At 28.6% G+C, this 16,880-nt stretch overlaps 1 protein-coding gene across 3 annotated transcripts in view; it reads right to left on the minus strand.

Annotated features, from left to right (window-relative positions):
* Nucleotides 1-86: 86 nt before the first annotated feature.
* Nucleotides 87-16,880, minus strand: part of LOC130451253 (phosphatidylinositol 3-kinase regulatory subunit gamma) — a 261,341-nt gene continuing 244,547 nt past the window's right edge. For all 3 annotated transcript variants that reach the window (XM_056790156.1, XM_056790157.1, XM_056790158.1), the window contains 3 exons: nucleotides 16,094-16,228; nucleotides 13,406-14,262; nucleotides 87-9,910 (listed from right to left, as the gene is read on the minus strand). In XM_056790156.1, the coding sequence (XP_056646134.1) occupies nucleotides 8,515-9,910; nucleotides 13,406-14,262; nucleotides 16,094-16,228 (2,388 nt within the window). In that variant the 3' untranslated portion in view covers nucleotides 87-8,514. The remainder of the gene's footprint in view (nucleotides 9,911-13,405; nucleotides 14,263-16,093; nucleotides 16,229-16,880) is intronic.

Raw genomic sequence — 16,880 nt, forward strand, 5'->3', positions numbered from 1 at the left:
AAAACCACCATCTCCCCCTTAGATAGCTTAATATTCTTATCACTTACATAATTATGGGGTTAGTTTAGTTGTGAAGATGATCTATTGCCTGGGCAAATCCTGTCAATATGAAGTGCTACTTCATACTGAAAAATAATTGAATTTTTTGCGATAATATTGAAGTGTTCATGTACTCATTTGGGCTGATCAGTTTTGCTTATGTACCATAGTGTCATTTGCAATAAGATGAGAAATGTTTTCTTCTCATCAATACAAAGGAAGTGAGTTACAGAATAAAAGTATATTTATTATTTCAATTATTTATTTGAGATGACATTCAACAGTATATAAAGAACAGTTTATTACAAATTTAAAAAATACTATATAATGAAACCTCTATTTAAAAATCAATTCATACTTACAAATTAATATACAAAATTCATTCAACCTCATACAAACAGTATTTAATGATTGCAAAAGTTTTCTAAAATCTTATTACAGCCTATATTTTATGCAACCTGAATTGAAAATACGAATGTGTTAAAGAATAAGAATGTACCATTAAAGTATATAGAACCTCAATTAAAAGTATAAATAAATATTTTGTGGTTACACCAACAATACATCATATATAATATAAGATATCTTGTTCAATAATAAAAACATTTCTTTCAAGTGTAATGTGTAAAATATACTTTTGTTCAAGTTGACATCATAATATATTCTAAACTAATATTGCAAAATAATATGAGATATCCAAACATACTTCATAGAAGGACTAAGGTTCTTAGAGAATTAATTATAGAAACACAGAAGATTAGTGATAGTTTAAAAATGAAGTGAACAACAAAATGGAACGAAATGCAATTTTTACAGCTCAGAAATTAATAAGTCTTCTGTTCAATAGTGAAAACTACACTTATAATGATTAAATTTTTATAATTATATTGGATAACCAGTGAAATGATTGACTAAGGATCCTAGGAATTGTGACCAAGAAAAATGAATGAATGATAATGAATTCAAGAGATCACCAAGATTTCCATTTTACTTCATTTGGATCAACACTGATCATAATTTATTTATATCATTTATTTTCAGTTTTCAAGAAAACTCAAGTCCATTATAATAAAGATATTTAAAGTCCAAAACACTTATAAACAAACCTTTGTTTACTCTACTTGAATCAGGTATGTTTGAAACAACATGAGTCCACTTTTTGGTAAAGTTGACTTTTTTGTATTTTTATGCTGGCATTCATGCCATACACCCTTGACATAATTGAAACAACTCAAGTCTTTTTCTTTCCATTTAATATAGTTGTGTCAAATCGAAATATTTTTGAAACAACACTAGTTACTGGAAATATGTTCTTTCTACTATTTTTTAGTGGCAACATTGTACGGCAGCTGTCATCATCATTCATTTGGTCGATTGTTTATTCCAAAATTTTCGGTTATTTTCTGGATACGAATTTATTGTTTGATGTAATTATGAGTCATGAAGAGGAGCCGAAATAATATTAAATTCAAGGAAAAAAAGGAATTTCGAATTGAAACTGTTTAAGAATGAATATTTATTGGCTTTACGAAATGGTGACCTTATTATTACAAAAAGAAGGTCATCTCTGAAGAATCAAAAGGAAGTAAATTATCTAGGGACAAAAAACAATCATCCAATGTTTCAGAATTTCGTCAATTTCATTACAATCTAGAATGTATTGGTGTAGTTAAGCTTATGCTTATTTTATATTTTATTTTCAGTATTTACTTTTTTTCCTCCTAAAAAGTTTGGTCTCATAAACTCATAATCTTTCAAAAATACCTGATTCACTTGTCTTCGTCGCTTGCTATATATTTCAGTAGGTTATTTCTCTTTGAACATTTTTCGTCACGCTCATGCGTATTCCATTCATTCCAAAATCAGTGTACACACTATATTGATCAAATTACATTGATCAATGTTGGATCGTTAATAGAAATCATGGGTGTTATTTTGTTTTTCCACTTCCAGATTTGATGTTTGTAATTTCGTGTTTCTTTACTACCTCAAGACTTTTGAAAACTCTTTTTTGTTGTGAATTGTTTCGATTAAAAAAACCTTACGTTATCCTTCGACAAATCTGTTTCTTTTATATGTATTAGGGAATTATCGATGGGGCGATTTTAACAAAATCGACTTTATTTGTGACGCACAAGGCACCATTAATAGTGCTCAAGTTAGTACCGTCTTTTAATAAAGGAAAGCATTAGCTTTATTAACATCAGCCTTATGGTTCTCTTTTTAAATCGATAGCTAGTTGCTTATTTGATGTGTTTTCAGAAATGGAGATAGAAACAATATTAGTTTTAATACATAATACATATAATACATATTGTGTTTTTAAAAGAAATCGTGTCTAATAACCCTATAGTTAACAATGTTCCGATAACTCTATTTTTAAAGTCGACTTCATTATTGATCAAAAGTGAAGTCAGCTTTAATAAAATGGCCATTATTTCTATAATTCCCTTATTGGAACATGGTCGCATTCGACACAGTTGGTCTTTCTAACCTGAAATTTTGTCTTTTTTACAAAGTGGTGGTAGTTAAGAGAGTCAACTATAGGGTTATTAGTGACGATTTACTTTAACACAATATCGTCCTCATAAGGAATTAAATTCAGGAACACTCTTAAAAAAAATAAGCGACCAACATTTTAGCATAAAAATACACATGGCCTTGAAGAAAGGCTATCTTTAAGAATATCATTCTAAATAATTTGTGACGAATGCTCTAAATGTTTACCAAAGAGCTCTGGTTTACATAGCAAAGTGGTATAGCTTCGAAAATAACCATTTTAAGACTTTTAGTTGTTTAAATTTAGAATCCGGAATATTGCCCAACCTGGATGAATTAATAGATTTGTGGTTAATTTCTCCTTGGTAACAAGAGCAACCTCCTGAAAATCTATATGAAGCACTGGCTGCACTGCACACCGTGTTTCCCGTACTTGAAGGTAAAACAGTAGATTGTGATGTATCTTCTTTGAGAAAGAGGTAGCACCAAGTTTGTTGAAACTTGTACAATATGTTTGCAGCTTCCCTTATCCAATGCCTTCATAGAAAGGATATTTAGTGTTATGGGAAATGTTTGGACAAACGAAATAAATCGTCTCTCTGTAGAAAGCGTTGAGTGTGAGCTCTGTATTTTTTTCAACATAAACAGTACTTGCATCGAATTTAAAAATGAGATATCAAGTAATAGGGAGTTGTTAAAAGCATCGGCATCTATGTGAAATATATTAAAAAGTTTTATTTACCTATAAAAATATTAAATATTCTTTGTTTTTTAAACTTTTTATTATGGAATAAAATAGCTTTATTTTTTGAAATTAGAAACTCTCTGTTTTTTTTTCGTGCACGTCTGGCAACCCTAGACATATAGGTCGGGTAAACATAAAAGAACCATAAAGCACTTAATTAATGGCACCTTGTGCCGCTCCGATTATTCCCTATTGTTTTTAGATTTAATTAACATTTCTGGTTTAACCACCAAAACACTTGAGAAAAACGTCGGTATCTAGGAATCTGAACTGTAGTATGAAAATAAGAATATCTGAATATTTCTATGTGAAAAGGAAAATATTGGAAGAGCAAAATGAATACTTTCTCCAATTACTGCTACTTCTTTTAATTGAATATACACTTTCTAAAGAAAATAAGCCACTTTAATGCAATAACCACCAGAACACAGTTCTGTTCATTTGTTAAAATCATAAAGCAAAGTTGTAGTAAATATTTTTATAAAATAAAAAATAAATTACTACTTTGTGGTACCAATGAAATATAATTCTTTATAAAAGAAATATGAAAGAGTTCCACTGGTATTTGCTCTAAAATTTAGGCCTTTTACACTACAAAAAAGTGCTGATTAAAACGTCCGGATAATTTCTCATTTTCATTTGACAGACATAAAATAATTAATAGAAATCTATTGAAAATACGGGTATAAATTAAGAACTGTTGAATCATCAATTACTTCAAATTGCTCTTTAAAAGTCCAATACATTACACATCGATTATAGTAGCATTTAAACTGTAAAAAAACATTCTAGACACGTGGTAATATCAACTGAATTGTCTTAAGATTATGCACTAAAACCAATTATAGATATTAAAATTTACAGCATAATAATATAGAATATTTCATTTAGATGATTTGAAAATAACAATATAAATTTGTACCATTTAAATTTATGAAATTATTTAACCATTTTTTTATAAAAAATAACATTACTCCAATAATATGGTTTTTAGTTAATAAACATTGTAATTTCAGTACACAATTTTCATTGAAATCCAATTTGAAATTATTAATATCACATCTTTGGTCATGTTCTTAACTGATTCCACAATAATAAATTTCTTTTTTATGTCTTTCATACAATTTTTGACAATATACTTAGAACACATCCATCTCAAAATCCAATATTTGTTATACAAATTACTCTCTTAAAATTTGTGTGATTTGAAAAAAGATTCAAAAATGTGCAGCTTAATTTGTCAGAAATAAATACATCGCTCAGGTATTCATTAGATAAATCTTATTGACTAAATTAAATTGGAAATTTAATACAAGTTTTGTAAAAGTGAAATTTTGAAAGAGCTGATGGAATAATTGACTCTAAAATAAGAAAAATATGATTGTGCTATCATTTAAATTAAGTAAATTTATAGTTAATGTTATATATTTCTTCAGTGATCAGTTTATATTGATGCAATATAGTATTTTGTAAAAGATTGTCATTCTTTCAAATACAATGATTAAAGGTGGATCATTCTATTCAAAACTTCTAAATAAAAAATTCATATAAAGCAAAACTGGGCAACTAGAAGTTACCTATTTATGGAAGATTGTACTCTTACATTAGCCAATTTCATTTTACAAATTAATTATAAAATTTTTACATTTAGTGCATAATCCTTAAATACGAAAATTCTATGTGGTATAATTTCATAAAAAATGACACTTCCTATAGTTTATTGGCAAATTATTAAATACAGATATAAGTGATTCAGTTTTATCTCCAAATATGAAATTTTTCGGCAAATTGAAAAGTACAAAACCTATTTCTGAGTATCTACTATACAAAATCATGTTTTCATTCAATTAGTCCGAAAGGTATAAACATTAATATGGCACATTCACATATATCATATTATATTATTTTCACAAAAATTTAGGAGTTTCCAGAACATTTTTTTAAATGAAACCAAAAGATACAGCATTAATGAAAAACAAAAATCATGTATCACAAGTTAACAAATTCACATTTTTTGAACCTCAAATTTTAATAAACCTACAATAGAAAAAGTTGAAAAAATATATATCACTTGTTACCATGTAAACATAAATTGAGAAATAATTATGCTTTTGGTAAATGCTCTAAGAAATTTGAATTTTAGCTAAATAAGCTGACAGTTTACACATACACACATAATAATATGGGGTCTATTCTGTAACTTTTTGGTTATTAGTATTATAACCTTCAGGTTATTAATGTATTTATAACTACATGATATAAAATTAAACCAGTTAAGTATTCTGTATGGTTCAGTTTTAAACACCTGGTTAATTTTTAAGTTTTAACGATACAGTTATATTTAGGTAGCGAAGTTGTGTTTTTGTGATTTAGTATGGAGAAAAAGAGAGAACGATCAACCAAAATTGTCGGCATTAATAAATTAAGTTGAATAACATATAGATTTGATTTACCTTCCAAATGAAGCTGCAGAGTATCAACAATAACAAAAAAATTGGGAAAGAGTAACAACTACTTGATTGATGGGCCGAAAAAAAAATGCCAAACAATGGGAATCAGTAAGTTTGTAGTAATTAAAATAAAACTTATTGAACTTAAAACACGTTTTAGGTATTCGCTGATTTCAAATAAAATACTTAAAAAACTTAGAATAAAGCATATACAAAGGATCACAGAATAATTCAACTTCTTAATCCAGTTGTGGTAGATGGGTAAAATAATTCTGAAGATGAACTTCAATGTGAGCAAAAAGATTTTGTGGTCGATAATGATTGATTTTTGGAGCCAGTTTCAGAAAGTAGTAATGGTAAAACAAATTTTTTTATTTAAATTATGATAATGGCAAGGACAAATTGTATGAATATCGTCACACATGATTATACTATGTCAGATTTGTGATTATTATATTCTGTGTAGTTTCAGCCCCGATCTCTAGTGATAATGAGAACGTAAACAATGAAATACCAGTTAATAGAAAAATAGAATAGAAAGAAAAAAAGGAGTGTAATGGTAAATAGTATTTATAGCTTTATATTTCCCGACCGATATACTTCCCTCTACAGAGCAATATTACGTTACAAAAACAATGAAGTAAGAGTAAATTCAATATAATAGTTTAATAAAATTATCAAAATATAATGGAAAAACTTTTTCTATTAATTATTAAGTAAAATATTCATTACATATTAAATCACATTCCCTTGGATACTAAAATTATGATCTCGATCACAATCTTGTACAATGAATAACTTCTTCATCAGGAAGGACAGCATTGAAATGTTATGATATATTGTGTGTTACAAATGTTGAAATTGGAAGTTGAAAAACGTCGCTTATTTCTCACAAATTTCAGTTCATTAGACGTGCAGCCATTTAACCTCGAAACAAAATGTTATTGTAATTTTATTCTTTATCTTTTCACCTTGTCGATATAAAAAATACTATATCAAACACTATAATAGTTACATGTACAACCAGAGTTTTGATTATAGAATACGAACAAAGGTTATACACTGCAGTTAAATATAACCCTTGATTGTTTTGAACCAAAAAAGTTACAGAATAGACTCTTTAGAACGCTTATACCCACGATGGTAGTTTGACAAAAAAAGATCAAAACAGAAACAACCATAGCAACAGAGAATTAAACGTCACATGGTTTCCTTTCTACTTAAATATTTTAAAAATTCTAACATATCCATAAATAGTATTTGTCTTGGAGCACTAACCAAAAATTTTATTTTGAGTCATGTGAAGGTCCATTTGCAAAATTTTATGTAATAGAATATAATTATACCATTAAAATATGATGATGATAGGCAACACTGTAAAAGAATTATTTTGTCAAAACCAATTACAGTGAAGTATTACTAATCATAAAAAATAAAAAAAACTGATAAATACCTTTTGTGTATTGAGAAAAATGTATATCTATTTATTTGAATATTATACAACAGATTGAACATCCTTGTATATATCAATAATAGGTATATTATTTTTTTTCTATGGAAAGAGGGTTGTTGTTCAAATATCAATTTCTTAGAACATATTATTAAAGATCTATTAACTGTAGTCTTTTCATTTTAATTTTAGCAATAGGATATTCCATTTTTTCTTAAACATCAGCTTCGCTTTAGCTTCAATTTAAAAAAATATGGGATAACAAACATAAAATATGATAGGAAGGTTAATTAGTAAAAAATACTTCTTTAAAAAAATATTCTCTCTCTCACACACACGACATACGAACGCATGTATATAAATTTGATGTATAAAAATCTGTAATAAAAGAAATTTCTTCATTTCTAATATAACTAAAATATACATTATTAATAATATGTTTATCAACATATTATATCTAGAATGCTTTTTAAAAAAATCAAGCAAATTATATATCAGTAAATCAGCAGTGTAAATCACAGCATACAACAAATATTGAAGCTTGTTACTAAGTTTGATTACCATTCATTCTTCTTAAATTTTAACATTGGAAATGTTCCAAAAAACCTTACGTTTTGAAAATAAAACACTAAAAACCAATTCCAAATAAATGCTAATAATCAAACTTAAATCAACAACTTCTACATATTGACTTGATTATTAGTAAAGATCACCAAAATATAATATACAGCAGGAGAAAAAAACTAAATTTTCTCTGTTGAATTAATATCTAATAAACAGAGACTTCTTATGTAATACATCAAGTAGAAGAATTCAAAACAATGGAGCACTTTATGAGACTTTCAAATAAGAAGAAAGTATACATCACTGGTTAACTCCACTAGTTTATTTGTACACATCGAACTGTTTGTACAGTACAACGTCAACAGCATATATAGATACACATTGTTAACTAATTAATGGAGAATGTATAGAAATATCTAGTTTTTTTTACCATACTGTCATTGAAAAGTCTCCATAGTAATTGAAACATTTCTGTTACCAACCCACAACTTTGTTACTTTGGCCAATACACTTTATTTCGCCAAGTATAAGTACATGTGAAAGTCATCTTTAGTACATTATCACAGTATTTAACCCGGTGTTGAAGCAAAAGAGTGTATTCAATTGTAAACCAAGTCACGTAAATATTAATTTTATGTATATATATAATATATATAGAATGAAATACATAAATGAATAAAAATTTGTTAAAATCGTTTCTTTATAATTATCATCCTAAGGATATTTTAATAAAGGAATATAAAAGTCAGTTTTTTATCACAAAACTCTCATGGAACGTATATGCAACTATCCCTATTATGGTTACCATTATTAACCGCGTTAATGGGATAAGCCAAAACAGTGTTCAGAAGATCGTTGTGAATTTCTAAAGAATTTGTAGCATAATGTAATACCAAATCTTTTAATGTGGGATAAATATTGTATGGTTCTGTAAATCCAAGTCCTTTCTGAGTTTCATTGATAATACAATGATTAGTGCTTCCATTACACTGTACAGAAAGAGCAAATTTGTTCATTTGTCTGGATTTTCTCAATAAAAATGTGCCATCAGGTTTTCCTTCCAACAGTTTTTCTGCGTCAGTACGGGAACAATTCAACATGAGCCAAGTTTTCTCATCATTATGTGGTAATGAATCTGTATCTACTTCACAGTCCCCTATCGTTTCTTCTGCATTTCTATTCAAAATTTGGTTCACTTTACTAATAGAAAAGCCTCTTTGTTGTAGCCATCTAGTGTGCTTGTCTCTTTCTCGTACCAAGTTGTGAATTTGCGGTTTTAAAGCTGTTAATTCTCTTTCTAATGCTTTCCTATAAGCTTCTTTCTGTTTCAGAATTTCTTCTAGTTGTTCACAGCTTTCAGACATTAACTTGAGACGTTTTTTAAGTAATTCGGCATTAAGTTCCAGATTTTTAATTTCGTGAGGTTGTGCTTCACTTTGAAATTTTTCTTGTACAACAGTTTGGTCTCTAAATACTTGTACCAATTCTTTCAATGCATCAAGAGCTTGTCTTTTAGTTTGTACTTCAATTGATGTATCATTAAAGTCTTTTGAAACCGTTTCAGATACTTTATTCTTATCGGCCAAACTTTTATTTAGAGTTACCAGCTTTTCTACTAGTTTTTCAATCTTCTCTGTTTTCGCCAATTCCTCTTCTTGATTATTACGAGAAACTGGATAGAGTAATTTTATATCTAGAGAAGCATTGTACTGAGATAAAGAATCATGTCTAAAGTGATTAATAAGATCTACAACAGATGGAAACGTGTAAGGTTCCGTAAAACCGTACATACCATTCCGATGGCAAATTTTAATGAGCTTATTTGCACCACCTTTCCGAAGAGTCAGAGTATATTCACCACATTTACTAGATGCATCACGAACTAAAAATGTACCATCAACAGTGTCATTAAGCACTTCGTTCACTTCCTCACGTTTGATGTCGCCCCAATACCACTCCGCATCCTGGAGACTCATCGCAGCATTACTTTTTTCCTTATCTCTTTCTATCATCGTATAATAGGCACTACTACCCATACGAGAGACTTTCCTAGGGGGTATAGCTGGTGCTGAAGCAAATTCTGGTAATTTTTCTCCCCAATCACAGTATAGTAAAAGCAGTTCAACAATGCGGTTGTGAGCTTGTGTGTTGTAGACGACTTGTCTGAAAAAAAAAACATATTAGTAATTGAGATATACTTTATCTAGTTGCTAAGTTCTATAATCATTTCAAATATGTATATAAAAAAATTGTAAGATTATTATCTTATCTGGGTCAACAATACAACTGATTTCTCTTATCAGGTTTTAATGGGGATAAGACTCATTTTATTTAGCTGGGAGATAATGAAGTTTAATTTTAAATATAAAATACATAGATAAATAATTTAGCTGTTCCAGGAAAAGCTTGTGTAGTCTGTAGACAGTATGTCTATTGAATGTATTCTATATTATATTCAATTATTTATTGACAAAGCATCAATTAAAACTGACAACAAACGATATTAAAAAGATGCATCTTTTAATCACTAAAAATATATTATGGCAAATTTGATAAATATATTGAGGTCATTTATACAAAAGTGCAAATTTGGGTCATTGTAATCATTGTAAGGATAAACATTCTGATGATTTAAAATTTTCATGGTTAAAATATTGATATTTGTAATTTCTATTTAATAAGAATTGACAAGCTTTAGTTACCAATTGCCTTCAAAAAATCTTAAAACTCATTCAAATTTTTTTATCAAATTTATCAAAAATTATTGATAGCAGCATGAATTTTTATAATTTTCAAGTCAAAAATTAGGAAGGATGACTTTTTTATTCAACATTTACTAAATGAAACTCCAAGGTACAATAGGGTATTATATTCACCAAAAATATAATTTAGAATTGTTGAAAAACATTAATATTAATATTTTCAGTTACAAAAACGTTTATCTCACTCTTGAATACATAACTCTACCAATACGTGCATAAATACAGAAATAAGTTATTTAATGTGTTAATTAACTAATTAGTATCTTAAAATGAATCCATATGCTCCTAAACTGAATAAGTAAAATGTAATGAACGTTTCATAACTATTTAGAAATTAATTTTTTGTTCTATAATTTTCCACTCTAGGTAATTTAACAAACTTATAATATATCCTTAGATATACACAATAAGGTTTTTATTGACTCTAAATGAGCTGACGACTAAGGTTTTTGTTGTTAATCAATAGTTGGGAAACTTTTCCACTTGTTATCAACTGGAATACTTTTGAGCCAACAAGTACTCAACACTAGTAGGAAAATAAGTAGTCTACTGCTCTGTTCTATACATTAGAATGATGTAATGCAATATTATCTGTTTATATATAAATATAAGAAATAAGAAATAAAAATGAAGACAAAAAGTTGGAATGGTATGATCAAGTTGCATCACCCCGCTTAATGAGATTACTGATAAAAAGGATTAGATAGTTAGGAGATAAGAAAAGGTTACTCTGTAACATTAATCCTCATACAAAGGATAATAAAGATATTGTGAATTATTCTATTAGTAAATGGGGTCAATAAGACACAAAGATAAAATTTAATAATGAATTTATTGCAGGTTCGAGAAAATTGCCAATTAATATTCTTCTGCATACACTAGGCATGTTAAAATGAATAGTACTATGTAATTAATAAAGAATATTTATGTTAATGCATTGAATTAAGGTATTTTCATCCTGATTGGACCCTGGGGGTTTGGGATGATATTTTGAGCGTGGTCATAAGATTTTGATTTAAGTATATCATTTTTATGAAACACTTAAGTTAACATATAATATGTGAAAGGAAAAATTTTAACTGAATTACAGATAAATTGAAATAACTTCTGATTCCATTTAAGAGAGTTTTAAATAAACAATTAAATGATAGGTAAATTTTCCTCATTACAATTTTTTATTACAAGTTGATTTTAATACATCCCAATAGAAAATGAGTAAGCGTTTATAACTTTTTTAATATCCAATATAGAACAGAGGAAAATATATAAAAACATCAATTTTAATTGAAAAGTCCCAGTTTGGAAACTGTACTGATTAATTTTCAATAAACTTAATCAACAGAAAAGTTTTAAATGAAGTAATTATTTTAGAGTATCAATTTTTGATTATAGGCAATTTTGTTTTTTGTAGCTAGCAATCTGCTAGTTATTACCTTTTGCATTTTATAAGATAGTGATGCTTTGTTTCTCATCAACTGATGTCAGACATTTCAATATCATTATACAAAAATTGTTTTAAAATTTGAATATCTACATCATGCTCATTATATGAAAGTTTATGGAATGTGCAAATTATGGATGAAATTTTTTAAGATAATTTATTTTCCATCAGTTGTTTGCAGATATTGTATAATTTTAATTCAAAAGAATGTTAAAAGTTGATGCCTATAAGGAGAAATCTAAAAAACATGACACAAATACCCAATCTAAGTGGCGTAAGAATAAATTTGTTGAAATAAAAAATGATTTTATTAGTAAATTTAACTATCAAAAAAAGTGTATCTCTAATTAACTTAGCCACTCATAATCAGAAAATAAAAAAAACGCGACGTTTTAAACATGTCAATAATCTGCCAACAGATTACACGACAAACCTTAAGTCTTGGATAACCAGTGATGCAGTCTGGATAAAGAGATGAAGGAAGTTCTTACGTTCATCGATAATTGTTCGGGAAGTTCCTAACTCGAAAAATTTTAAAATGAACTACTTTCCTCCAAACTCCACTTCAAAACTACAACCCCTGGACTAACGCATCATTCAAAGCTTTAAAATGCATTATAGAAAAGAAGTTGTCAGACAATGAAAGGACCATTGCAAACTGCATCAAAGAAAAGTGTGTTCAATATAACATACGAAAATGAAAAAGATGACTTTCCACTCGCCGAAATTGATAGGACCTGGCAAAGAGATCAAGAAGAATTGCACTTTCAAGAAAGTTCAATGAATTCGTTTCCTTTGATATATTTAGCCATATGTGGAGAACTAACTGATCCCAATGCTGATATTGTCATATCTATGTTGTCAGTTACTAATGTAGAAGTGTATGAAGGCGAAGAAGGGGGTGAAATTTATGAACCTGACGAATAAAGATAAAAAAAATTAAGAATAAGCTATCTTGATACCTACTTTTACAGATTTAACTGCATTTAATTTTGATAATTTATCTAAGGGAAACATATCTTTTCTATCTTATTGTTTTTAAATAGGAAATACAGTAATTTGATAAAAATGTGTTATCATGTAAAAGAAGTTGTTCGCTACAAAATGAGTAATGTTGAGGTGAATAAAACTATTTTTTTAACTCTTTAAAACAAATTGTAGATCAACCTAACGTTAATATAACAAACCTCAGTTTAAAGAATGACTTAATATACGAATATTTACTTATTTTCTTCCTATCTGTTATATTGAGGTAGCACTGTATTCACTTTTTGTTAAAGCACAGAAGCAAAGATGGTTGATACGTCGAATTTTCAAGACAAAAGAAAATGTTGATGTATGCCAGTAACAAAAACCAAACACTAGAGAATTCAAGATGAAGAAATAATTACTGAAGATAAAAATTCTTGTAATCGCATAATAAATGTGTAATTTTATCAAAATGTATCAACTTACATAATTCTCTCCCATGGTGGTCTTAGGAAAATATGACACATAACTTGAACTAAGACAGTAGGTGGGCTTTTGTTTCCTCTAGCATATTCTAACTGGCATATTCTACACAAGTGTCCCATAATAAACCTCAAGGTTGATTTATGATGCTCTGGAAGTTCTTCTATTAGTTGTTTCAATATGGTAGTACACTCTTCATCGTTTCTTTTTTTAGATGCTTCCAAAAATTTATCATACCACTGTACAGGAATGAGCGGATCAGGTAACTCTCTTAAGTATTTTTTGAAAACACTAGCAATGGACACGTGGCTGTATTCAGACCAGTTTATGTTGTTAGGATTTTCTTCTATTTTCTTAACTAGAGATTGCAACTGATCTGCAGGAGGTGTGGCACAATATAAATTATATAATTCTAGAGATTCATTATTCTTAGCACGTTTCTCAATTTCTAAAGCACAATTTATGATGAGCATTGGAGCTGGTGATTCACTTAAATTGAACTGGCTGCAAAGTCCCTGACCGAAGAATGATTTAAATTGAATAAAATGAGAACTTTCATCCATTGGACGGTGAGTGCAAGACGGAAGTTCAGTTGCTGCACATGTACGATGGGAAACTACACCGCAATCTTGACAAATAAAACCTTGGTGAAGGAGTCCCCGAAGATATTTGTTACATTTATCGCATCGTTCTAATGAACTAAAGCTGCGCTGCTTCAAATTGTGAGTATAAGTGGTGTCAGTGGATACTGTTTCCTCAATTTCATTTCGTAGAGGGGTTGTATTGTCTGGCTTATTTAATAATTCATCTATACAGGATAATAAAGCTTTCTGGTGGAATTCATCTTTTATGCCCATAGCCTAAAACATATAAATGCATTAATATAACAATAAATGAAAAAGTTATCAAATAATATTTAACCCCCGTAGATTGTCAGTTATTTATAAAGTTATGAATTTGGTTTATGTATACAATACCTAATATTTAAAAAAGTTTAGTTGGTAGAACTGTATATCCTATTAAAGCAGAGTTTGAGTGTCATCTGCCAATAAAATGAAAACTAAGAAATAATTACGTAATTTGGATCTTAAAAACAATCTTTTACATATGGTATCATATACAATTGGTGAATTATCTGACAAACTAATCAGGCCATCAAGAGGCAAACAGACGAAATACTCTAATTGAATACAAAACCCAGACATCCATTCAAACAAAAAATATTTCAACGATAATGATTATTTTCCTAAATTATCGACAACAAAAGCAGCTTAATGAAAATATCCAAAATATAAAGAACATTTTAGATTTTCCTTTTAAGCGAAAAATGGTTATGTAACTGTGGAAGAATCACAACAAATCATCTTCATTTCAATTTGTTATTTACGTGAATTTGATCCAAACAATTTTCATTAATTTTGAACGAAATTAGGTTTCATTATGTTATCATGCTCCATTATTCTATAATGTTCTTCGCCAGATGAAATCTCCAAATATGATTTAAAAAGTTGTACATATTTGCCAATAAAATAGTATTTTCAACTTTATATTTTTTTACGAAATGTATCTACTATTTGATGACATTAATCTCAGCTTCTTTCGTTCCAAATTTGTAAACTAAATTTATTAGTCTAGTTTTTCTCTTTATTGTTTTGCTGGTTAATTAATCTAATTTACGAGGATTAGTCTCAGAAGTACCTGGTCCAACAAAGAAATCACAAAAATTTTGGAAAAAATTTATTTATTTTTCATCTCCTTTTAACTCGATACACTTTTATCAGCGATGTTCAATAAATTCAATAAGTTCAATAATACACTTTTTATAAAAAGAATCGCCAGGCCCCTCAAAATAGCCATTAACTGCCGACAGGACTTCTTTATTGTTGGAAAATTTTTGACCACCGAGACATTTTTTCAAGTCTGGGAACAGAAAATAATCCGAGGGGGCTAAATCTAGCGAATAGGGTGCATGAGGTAGAAATTCAAACTTTAATTCATTAATTTTGGCTATTGCAATAATAGATGTATGGGCTGGTTCATTGTCTTGATGAAACAACACTTTCTTCTTAGCCAAATGCAGCAGTTTTTGCTTGATTTCTTCGCTTAAACGAGTAGAATTCAGTTCAGCTTATATTGGTTGGACTAATGCCTTTCAAATAAAAGTATTGTATCACATAACGATGACCAATTTTTTCTATCTTTACAAATTCATTGAAAACGTTCACTATTGATAGCTGCCAAACAAATACTAAACAACGTGGCGTCCTCAAACTTGAAACATATGTTGTATAGATTGTGTACTTTCTAATACAGTAGGATTTTTCACGCACTACCTCCATCTCTAGATCAGAACGAATTAGAAGTCCTGATTGTTGTTTTCTACAATTTTAACTAGAGCTTCTAAATGAGACCTTGTACCGTTCTGAAAATAATCAATAAGATGGAAATTGGTCAACGGATTATGACCCTCTCCTTGCAGTTGTGAGCCATTAGAGACGTCGATTTGGACACACATTTTGTCAGAGAAACCTCGCTTGAGTCTTGAGCAAACATGAAAAAACTTTTGAATTGTTTTACAACCATAAAACTTATGGTGTATCAACAAAAATTGATACAGTACACAGATAATGTGGTTGCTAATTGTTAACGACAATATCATTCATATATATATGAAGTTGAAATTATACTTACAATTAATTTTTCTCGATCAAGATGTAGTAAGTCTGCACCTTTTATATCCTTACATCTAAAAACGTCTGCGTAAGTGTATAAATTTAATGCCGCCATCCATTCTATTACATTTGAACAAGTCCACTCGGATATTGGCTGAAATAAAAAAAATATTATATTAATTTCTAAATTACAGATTATTTTTGCCAATTACGCTAAATAATTCCACAAACGACGACCACATTAATAAATCTTTTTGGCTTTTGATCAAATGAAAATTTCATTTTTATACACAATGATAACAAGAAACAGTTTCATTTTTTACTTGGCAATTTAGATTTGAAAAAATAATAGGTAATTATTATATAATATAATAAAAACATTCAAGTGATAAATTTCGATATTACACAAGCGCGTATGTCAAACGTTCGATACTATAATATTGAAAATAAATACGAGGAGGATTTATTTTAATGTATAATAGTTTTGGCCAGTAATGTAAAGTGAATGAAGCAAAGCAGCTCAGTAAAATCAAACGAATACATCTGAATTTGAGAATGAGAATATTATTATATCGTCTACAATTTTTTCAAAAATCCTTCATTTAATTTAATTTGTTCGCTCAGTCGTAGGTGTCACAGCTCATGGGAGGTCAACTTAACAAAAAAGGTAATTGAGATGTTAATTTCATCATTTTTTACATCTTTTCAATGTTAAATGTTTAGTCCATGAGATATATTCACAAACTAAAGTATTTTTTCCTTGTACATTTGTTCATTTCTCGACAAGATTTAAAGCTTTGTATCAT

The sequence above is a fragment of the Diorhabda sublineata genome, chromosome X (assembly GCF_026230105.1).
Source record: "Diorhabda sublineata isolate icDioSubl1.1 chromosome X, icDioSubl1.1, whole genome shotgun sequence".
NCBI classification, from domain to species: domain Eukaryota; kingdom Metazoa; phylum Arthropoda; class Insecta; order Coleoptera; family Chrysomelidae; genus Diorhabda; species Diorhabda sublineata.